Consider the following 10644-nt stretch of genomic DNA (forward strand, 5'->3'; position numbering starts at 1 on the left):
ACTAGAAAGGTGCGTCTATGAACTAATATGAAAATATTTGAAGCTGAAGTACTGTCTTTGGTTAAGTATGGCTTTGAAATGTGGATGCTTTTAAAGGCTGAGGAAGATCTGTTAATGTTTTCGAAACGAATTGTCAAAGGATAGCCTTAGATACTCGCAAGGCTGTATTCAGCGGAGGGGTTTGAATTTTCCCCTCTCGAAAATGTTTGTCCGACTCGTAAAAACGTAATAAAATGCATAATAACGCATTTGGATACGTTTAAAAAAATTCGCCCTGGGTACTTTTTCGATTTATCATATATCTTACAGTAGCCTAAGCTGTAATAAAATGTGAATTGATTATAATCTCTTAGTGACACGATTAAAGATCGGTTAGTATGGCTAGACCGTGTTTTACAATTGAAGGATTACAGATAGGAAAAGATCGTGCTTTTGGGCCATCAATCCATCTGGGGCCAAAGGATAAGCATGCCACCAATGAATACTGTCACGCAATTGTTACCTTTATCTTTCAGAACATTTGTAACGTCTTGATTTGATTGACCTGTCGTGACGTCATGATTGACTTTTCTTGATTGACAATATGGAGCGCGTCAACATAACGGTTACATTGATAGTAAATTGGAGTTACTGGTAACAGTTCTTTTTATATAGCGACACACTTTTGAAATTTTTTATTTTCGTTCAAACTTGATACAAATAAACCTCCCTAAATTGAACTAGTCTTTTCATTGGCATTTTGTTTCTGTACCAGCCATAATTCATACTCTGCAAACGATTACCACTTTCTTCTTCTATACACTAATTTCTCCTTCCAGTGTCCAAGAGGTTGTCAAGCTTGATTTTTTGTTTAGCTTTGCCTTCATTTTTTCTAACCTCCTAATTCTTTATAATAATATTTCGCTGAGGGAAAGCTGTTGAAGATTGAAGAAAAATCCTGAAATACCCTACGAACATTTGACTTCTTTTCTGTTCAAGCGTGGCTGGAGCATACATCTTGGATTTACTTACCGCCCCCCCACCCTTAATCTTGGATGCCTCAGAAATGGCTTTTACCAAGATTCGTCAGGTATGACAGGATTTTGACTGGGTTGCTAATTAAGAACAGTATACCCTTATTCTGCTTCTTTTATCATATTCTATCGAGTATATCCTCAAATTCTACTGTGCTCATTTTCTATTTCAATAATTACATTTTATACTCCTGTCATACTCTGCATATTCTCACATGATTTTGTCCCATATTCTATCGTGATACCAACAAGGTCATGGTGTAACTTCTTCTTCATTTCGTATTGATTGTTTGGGAGACACTGTCGCATAACCTAATCACCGGAATCAAATTCCGGGGTTATCGAGTCTTGTACTTGTTTCGCAATTATTCCATCCAGGTCTGAGACTCCAACCACAATACGGGAGCAAACACCACTAAGGGCACAAGAGAGGATATTAGACGTGTTTTTGTCTCTATTAAAGAGGGGGAAAGAGAGGGGGATTCAAAAGGGTATACAGTATGAATAAAAGTGAGAGGCTCTGATTCTGATTACCTCCGTTACTTGCGAACAGCTATTCGATTATTAAGAAGTTTGTCGTGCGATATATATTTGACGAATCAGACTCCGGAACAAAAAATAGATATACAATTATACAAAGCGATAGAAAAATAAAAAAAGAGAGCACATAAAGAACTGGTCCCATAATTTTTAATTTTTAGACTATTGTCGTTTCGGTTCTAAGCGTTGACAAAGTCCTGTTAATATCCTTTGTTTGTCAATAACTCGACGATTGCGAAGATAATTTTGAACCTCTATTTCACTACGTGGCGTTGGTGGTTGAATTACTGAAAAAGAAAATTTAATTAAAGCAAACAGCGAGGAAAACGATAGCTGCCCTATACTTCCGTGTTACAAAATGTTCGTTAATTCCATCGGTTTGCTTTGCGAAAATTTTTGCAGGCGATAAACTTTATGTCTGTAGGGTACACCATAAAGAGAAGCCAAATAACCTCATTTTCTGTTGCAAATGCACGGACCACTAATTGTGAATGACAAATCTAGACTAACAAGGAAATTTAATTTCCGGAGAGATAAATATCTTCACCTTTTTGAAACCTGATTGGTTCTTCTGTGGGAAATACTAAGCCAGTAAAAAGAACGGAAACTTTTTAAGTCATAATTTTTTTTTTAAGTAATTTTTCTGTTTCTATCTATTTGAACTTAGATAAGGGCAGGGAAACACACAAACAAAAGGACGAAATAGAAAGTTGGCAAAGAAATTGTGAGAAAAGTGTCAAAAGCGAAGAAGATAGAGACTTTGTGTTCTAAATCACAGAGAAAATAAAGAAATATCGGGGGGGGGGGCAATGAAACGAATAAGATAGAGAAAGCGGAAAATTATTAAACGAGAGAGAGTGTGGATACAGAGAGAGGGAGTAGGAATGAGGGGGAGGAAGACAGGAGGGGGGGGGGGGGGGTTAAAATATAATAAGAGAGTGTGAGGGGGAGAGAGAAGGAGATACATAGGGAGAGAGAGGGGGAGGGGTCAGAGAGAGACACGGTAGAAGGAAGGGCCTAAAAATAGCCTTCTCACTGTAACAATATTTGGATCTTTACAAAGGATCGTTGGAGCAAAACCAATAAAATGTTCCTTAAAAAAGAATATTTTCTTTTTATATCTAAACATTTCTTTGAGATTATGAGGTTACAATAATAAAGATTAATTGGCCGATATATTTTTCATCTGCTGAATTAAAGAACGACAGGAACGAGATAATTAACTTATATTAGTTGAATTTTTTTCACAGAATTCACATCTAGAAGGATAAGTGCAAACAAGCTTAACTTACTTAACAAAAATACAGCCAATGCAGAAGTACACGCTAGGAGAGTTCAGTTGTTTTTTTTAAATCTGCAGTAATCTGCTATTTAATAATTTTTTTCCTCTTTGTTCTTTGATCTGGGGGAGGGGGGCAGCTGCAACATACCAGTCATCACAGAAATTTGGAAAGTGGCTAACCAAACTAAAAAATTCTTAAGTTTGGTACATTTTTATTGCTAAAATTCTATAATTCTGAATGGCACCCTTTCCACCTTCAAAAACAATTTATATCCGAAAGGGCCAGATAGACTTGAATTAATATTGTAATACTATGATGAAACCATAGTGTAATGGTCATTCAATTTAGAATAATACTGCATTACTATGCTAAAACCAAACTAAAAAGAAAAGGCTGTCTCGGGGAAATAATTTCCGACCCAAAATGTTTCCGTTTCACAAAAATGTAATTTCCGTTACACAAAATGTTATGTTTAAGTAATTATCAGCCACAAGTCAGCCAGAGTAAGGTGCTGTTTTTGGCTGCAAAACACGTTAAATAAACCATTTTTTTTATTGAAATTAAAGAGTAGTGTTGAAATTCTAAGAGAGTATATTATACTAATGTTCACTTTTCTATTAATAATAAATGTTAAATAAATAAAAATAAGCCTCTTAGAGAGTAGATATGATACCGGAAATGGTGAATATTTACTCCTACACCCATCTTATCAAAACACAACAGATCAGCCCGTCCTTTATAAAAAAAAGCTTATAAATGGGAATGAAGAATTCAATAATAAAAAACCTTGAAATCTTTTTAGATGATTAGATAAAAGGTTAAAAAATAAAAAATAAAGAGCGAAATAAGGATTAAAACTAACAGCAATTACATAGCATATTAGGGGGGTTGTCAACTCTGACATTGTAGATAAGGGCTTCAAACCTCTACGACACCGTTCTCTTTTATGTTAAATTTGATGGCTCAATTTCCATCAAGATCAGTCGTCTTTTCAGGGGGTATCCCCCCCTTCTTAAAAATCAAGTAAATTTCCCCGGCTTTTAAATTTTGATGGTTTTAAAATTGATGAATTTAAAACGTTTAACATTATCATTTTTATAATCATGATTCCTTTGATTTATATAGTTTATAGTTTTATCAACACTTTTTTTATGGTTTTGTGAACTATTAGCGCGAGTCCCTCCTGGCTTACAGATCATCAGCACCTGTTCGATTGATATTTGGACACTTTGCGTCCAAAGCCCGATAAACTCCACAAGGTTAAGTTACATTGTTATAATTGAAACATAAATATATAAGGGTTTCTAAGAGACTTGGTATAAAAAGGACCTTATGTCTACAGATCCACAATTCTCCATTAAAATAAATTACGCTACTGTAGATTGAGTTTAAACATCGTGCTAATATCATAACATCTCCGGATTGGTCCGGAGGGATTAATTCAGATTGTTTAAAATATATTGGGGTACAAATGCACATTTATCATATTTTGCCCGATTCCCAGTAAGTAAAATCTCCCAGTACCTCCTAAGGTACTGAACTGCGCCCTTATAATCAAATGTAAATACAACTTAAATAGTTGAGATCCTCTACAGAATTAAGTGTCCAGAGGGTCTGATGAAGTAGATATCTTGTCATCTTATACCCAAATTCTATGTTCCTCGAAATATTTTTTTTTATACCCAAGTTAACAGCTTACAGTCAACCGAGGAGGGTAATCTCTGTCATCGGTCCAAATGGACCCTCCCCTCCAGATTAATTGACAAATGGTAAATTTTATAAATTCAAAGTTTAATTATTATTTTTGACTCCGCCGCCCTTCCATGAAAAATACCCCGACGCCTTGTAAGGTTTTGTACCAGTGTTGTGATAGTCAAAGTGAACAACATATGTAGACTTACACAGTTGGCGTCCCCTACACCATCTAAGTGTTCTTAAGTTGAAAAACTTAAAGTTGGAAAAATGTTTTTTTAAAATGCTATTCAGAAAAAAATATATTTGAAGCTAAAATGAAAATGTAGGACCACCATGATATATTTTTTACTATTCAAAGTTACTTGTTACTATTTGTTACTATTCTATTATATGTTTCTTACTATTACTATTTGTTACTATTCCATGATTGTTACTATTCAAAAACGTCTTTCTACGTCATGAATGCCATGCAGCTTCATTTTCGTCTTGATTTTCGCAGTTTTCTGAGTAGTAGGAAAATTAGAGCAGGGGCGGAACCAGGGGCCATAGATAAGTATATAAGGCTTGCAATCCAAAGAGAGTATTTATTATAAATCCTGCAATGGCAGAAGAAACAGCCGAGGAAGCGGCTCAAAGAGATAATGCCAAAAGGCTTGCGGCTAAAGATCGCAAAACCGCGCAGTTAGATGAAAATCAACCGGGACAGCAAGAATCAAAGCTGAAAATGATAGCGATGATGATTCGGTTTGGGATTTTCACTTGGATAAGGTCATCACTGCCTGCCAGATTTTAGTAAAAAAAGACAAAGGTTCGGCGATATGTATTTCATAGTGACGAAAGACAAGCCAAGGTAAAACAAACCAAATAACTTGAAAGTGATATCGATGTTTTAAAAAACGACGTTGAAAGGACAATTGCTTCCCAGTTGCAACATCTTTTCCACAAAAATAATAATTTAGTGCTTCTTTTCAAAACAGCAATCGAATTGATGCCTACTGATACGCATAAAATTGTTATCACTTTAATATTAAATTGATAAATCCAGCCACTAACAAAGAAATGGATGAGAAATGCAGCGCAATGAAATATTATGCCTATAGATTTATGATTCGTCATTTATTACATTTACATATAATCCATCTTGGATTTGATACAACAGCTTTTACATCCTGGGGTTTCTCTTTATTGTTCAAATGATTGCCACTGCAACGGGAACAGCGAGTAGCGTTTTTACAGTCCTTAGCAGCGTGACCGTACTCTTGGCACTGAAAACACCTCATTCTTTTACTATGCACAATGTTATTGATTCCGTTAAAAATGAAATGCTTGTTCACGAAAAGATATGAGAAATTAAACAATGATAAGCTTAAAACAATCTGAATTTTTGTAGGACATAGGACTTTTTTTCTCCATCCTAAAATACATCCCTCCCTTTGCCTCACTAGTTTCAACAAGATCAAAACTCTTCAGTACAAAGGTTGGAAAATGCACATAGCTTCTGTACGTTATCACTAATATCTCCCATTGATCAAAGACTCTTGACACGTCAGTTTGAAGTCTAACGTGAGAGTTGGGTGGAATTGGAGATTTCACATGCACATTTTGGTCCTCAAATTACAGAGAGTTGAAGCTTTTGATAAATTCCAGCTAAAAAAGGTGTCAAATGCCTGTAACACTTCTAGAGATTTAATGTCTGGGGCGTTTTGACTGAAACTCTCGTTATATCTATCAAACTTAATGTCTTTTCCTGTTTTGTTTAATAAGATTAAAATCCCTTCTAATGTTCAATAACATTCTTTCAGCTTTTTCAGTTTACCATACATTTCATATTCCTTTGGTGTCTTGTGAGATAATATTTCAGTGAAAACTCTTTTTTTCATTTAATCACACTCGAATGGCTTTTCACCGGCATGGATAATCACGTGATTAGTGAGGTCCTAGTCCTGAATAAAATCCTGCTTGCATATGCCACGGTTGAATGGCTTCTCACCAGTGTGAATCCTTATGTGTCTAGTGTGGCAAACATTCTGACTAAGACCTCACTCACATATTTCACACTTGAATGGCTTTTCACCGGTGTGGATTCCCATGTGCGTAGTGAGGTTCCTTTCTTACTAATACCTCACTCATCGGTGTGGATACTCATGGGTGTAGTGATGTCACCGTTAGTAATGAAACCTTGTTTGCATATGTCAGACTTGAATGACTTTTCACCGGTGTGGATCCTCATGTGTCTAGTAAGGTTGTGATTCCTACTTAAACATCGATCACACATGTCACACTTGATAGGATTTTCACCAATGGATGTTCTTAATGTGTCGAGTGAGGTTACTATTAAGACTAAAACTTCGCTTACAAACGTCACACTTGAATGGCTTTTCACCGGTGTGGATCTTCATATGTGAAGCGAGGTGGCTGCTCTGACGAAAACCTTGCTCACATATGTCACACTTAAATGGCTTTTCACCGGTGTGGATCTTCATATGTGAAGCGAGGTTGCTGCTCTGACTAAAACCTTGCTCACATGTGTCACACTTAAATGGCTTTTCACCGGTGTGGATCCTCATGTGTCTAGTGAGGGCGCTATTAAGACTAAAACTTCGCTTACAAACGTCACACTTGAATGGCTTTTCACCGGTGTGGATCTTCATATGTGAAGCGAGGTGGCTGCTCCGACTAAAACCTTGCTCACATATGTCACACTTAAATGGCTTTTCACCGGTGTGGATCCTCATGTGTTTAGTGAGGGCGCTATTAAGACTAAAACTTCGCTTACAAACGTCACACTTGAATGGCTTTTCACCGGTGTGGATCTTCATATGTGAAGCGAGGTGGCTGCTCTGACTAAAACCTTGCTCACATATGTCACACTTAAATGGCTTTTCACCGGTGTGGATCCTCATGTGTCTAGTGAGGGCACTGTTCCAACGAAAACCTCGCTTACATATGCCGCAATGGCATTGCTTTTTACAAGTAAGAACACAATCTTGAAAGTCCATATTACTATTACTATTATAAATAACATATTACTAAGTCGCAAGCCTACAATTTTTTTTGGACTCTCTACTAAATAATAATCTATTTATTTTTCTTAATAACCATAATCTTACCTTGAAAAACACAAGAATTAGGAAACAGAATAATTCAAATAATTTTGCATTTAAATATTCCTCACTTGCCACTTACCATTTACTTTTAAAGTAGCAAACTCCAAATGAGTCAGCTTGGTTTGCGATTCTTTCCTCGGGCACATGGAGAGCTCTCCAGGGAACACATAGAACCTTCAACACCAATACTTGTAATATACAGTTTTGCTTTTTATGGCATCTTTGACAGTTTTTACTGGATATTGTGCCACATTTTATTGACGTCGAAGATTGTGATGGTGTTGTTCTTTTAACGTAATATTCCTTTCTTTTTCATTTTTACACACTTAAATTCTCTTTTCCCATGTATTCTAACTCGAACTTATCTTTGCTCTTCATTTTCAATTTCGACACATTTTCAATTTTGACACTATTTCGGCATTTTCATTCGACATTCTTTCTGTCACTTATCTTCAAACCTTTTTTCTTTCTTCTTCAGTTTGGATTTTGATTATTTGAGACAAATTGCCAATGCCCTTTTCTTTAACCACCCGTATTGATCTCTTCTCATTTGATGGTCCAGGTTGTTGATTTTCATTCTTTGGGAATCTCATTTGTTCAGGCTATTCTCTTGGTCCTTGCACGATTGATAGTTCAGGTAGTTCTATAGAATCATCATTTGCAACAATTACAAATTTTTTTTTTTTTTGCCCTTCTCACAGGCATTAAAATACTGGTTGCGTTCAAAACTGTGAGTTTACTGTTGTTTATTCCTTCGAATCTCTCTTTTTCTATAAAAGGGTTTAACCTAATAGAAAATAAAACTTAAATGAAAATTAAAATTTTTAAGTATTTTCTAGTTTCAGTAAAAAATTTCAATAAAAAAAGCTCTATTCAAAATTATGTTGACACATGACGTTATATCTTCTAGCCGTGTAGTTCGTTGTTTTTCACTTTTGTTTTTGACTCGTTGTAATTGTTACTGACAGATGTCTTCTGACTGTATATATCTTTTCTTCATTTTAGTTTATCATTACTTAAGAATTTTTTTAAAATACCCTTTACCTTGTCTGCCCAGATTACTCTTGTACCGTTTACGGTCTAGCTTGCTAAATTGTTCTCTAGGCACAATGAAAATACTTGAGACGCCTTTTTTTTAATAGACTAATTACGCTTGGTATTTTATACTTAACTATAATCCTTTTGTAATATCGCATGTGTTATAGATATACAAACGATACTTTCATTTTTAAAGAGGCGAACCACGACAATGTTAAGCGATCTTCGGTTCCAGTGGTCGCAGAGGGATGGGGAGGGATGCATTTCGTAGCCCGAGCTCCACCTAAGAAAACTGCCAAATTTCATCCCCCTCCGACTTTTTCTTCATGGGGAAAATCTGGCAGAAACCACGCATAGCCACTTAATGTTCATGTTCTCCTTTTGTTTTTTTTTCGCCACGCCTACAGGTCACAGCCGACATCGGATCTGGGTGTACGAAGACTCATTCGACGCGGAATTCTCCGAGTAATTTTGCTTGAAAGTTTCGTCGGAAAATCTTAACCTCCCGATTTTCTAGCTTAGAAAAACCCCATTTCCCCATAAGAGCCCATGTTAAGTTTTTTGTTGTTAAAAGTTACGAATTTCAACATTCAAGTACATGAAAATGATCAGCTCGACATGGTGAGACTGACTGAAAGCTTCAAAAAATTCTGTCTTAGTTCGTAAAATTTTTATTTGAGAAAAATGACAGAAACCCTTTTTTTTCTGCCACGCCTACAGGTCACAGCCGACATCGGATCTGGGTGTACGAAGACTCATTCGACGTGGAATTCTCTGAGTAATTTTCTTGGAAAGTTTCGTCAGAAAATCTTAACCCCCCGATTTTCTAGCTTAGAAAAACCCATTTCCCCATAAGAGCCCATGTTAATTTTTGAAATTCTTAAAAGTTACGAATATTAGTTATAAGCATCGATGGTTCAGTGGTAGAATGCTCGCCCGCCATGTGGGCGGGCCGGGTTTGATTGCCGGTCGATGCATTTTTGAAAAGATTGAAATTGTTATTGATTATGGGTGATAAATATTATGATTGTTGGGTGACTTCAGAACTATCACACTTCAGGAAGTTCTTTTTTCGCGTGTTTGTATTTTTTCTTTCTATGCTTCATTCTTTTCTCTTTGTTGCTGCTATGGAGATTCCTCGGAGGTTGGGTTGAAATATTTAGCACTGTTTTCAGTTATGTACTTGCTCAGTTTTCAAAAAAAAAACAACAAAAATCTCTTGATCATTGTTGCTTATGATGGGATGCAAAAGTGCTTGTTTTTTATTTTTCTGAGGTTGTCTCGAAACCTGACAAAACAAAGATTGTGACCAAGGCCGCTCAAAAAAGGGTGGTGCTGGAGCTCTTGAGGCTGTTTTGCTTATACTTGAGTCAAGCAGGGGAGGGTACCTTCAACATTTTGGCACGGGCACCACCAACCCCAGGAACGGTCCTTATTAATTACATTTATCTAATTGACTCTATTGGTCTAAAATTCAGCTTATATCCAGGACTGGTGAGGGACATTTTCCGGCATGCGAGAGATGCATTGTTTGGGAAGCGACTCCAAAACTAAATAAAAAAGACGAAAATAGTTTAGGGTAATGCGTATAAGGGCCAAAAGGGCCCAAAGCTTATGTCCATCTCGACAGCGATAAAAATGTCAGATGTCTCTAATTTCAAATTTCACAGTTTTCATTTGTTATTTGAAAGTAATTTGTTTTGTTATTGAATGAAAAAAAGCGTTCTTTTATCAAATAATATGAAAAAAACTTCGTTTTCTTAAAGAGTTAAAGAGGCTGCGTCCCAAAGTCGAACCTTAAAACGTACAGGAGTTAGGAGAGGCAGTTGGGGGGCTGCCGCCCCCCCAAAACCCCCGCTTTTAAAGACTCTTTTGTACACGTTTTTTGTTGTGGGGGGCTGCCGCCCCCCTTGCCCCCCGCTCTTGGCTTCGGAAAGGCCGTCTTTTAATTAACAAAAAATTGAAATG

The 10644-nt window shown here is 36.4% G+C and overlaps 1 protein-coding gene across 1 annotated transcript; it reads right to left on the reverse strand.

Annotated features, from left to right (window-relative positions):
• Nucleotides 1–6825: 6825 nt before the first annotated feature.
• LOC136030674 (zinc finger protein 454-like) lies at nucleotides 6826–7530 on the reverse strand. The gene has a single exon (XM_065709741.1). It carries the CDS (start codon nucleotides 7528–7530, stop codon nucleotides 6826–6828), a length of 705 nt encoding a protein of 234 aa, XP_065565813.1.
• Between the last annotated feature and the right edge of the window lie 3114 nt (nucleotides 7531–10644).

This window comes from Artemia franciscana, chromosome 8 (assembly GCF_032884065.1).
Source record: "Artemia franciscana chromosome 8, ASM3288406v1, whole genome shotgun sequence".
NCBI lineage: Eukaryota > Metazoa > Arthropoda > Branchiopoda > Anostraca > Artemiidae > Artemia > Artemia franciscana.

Coding starts and splice junctions, on each gene's coding strand:
- LOC136030674 (XM_065709741.1), bottom strand. CDS start 7,530: ATGGACTTTCAAGATTGTGTTCTTACTTGTAAAAAGCAATGCCATTGC.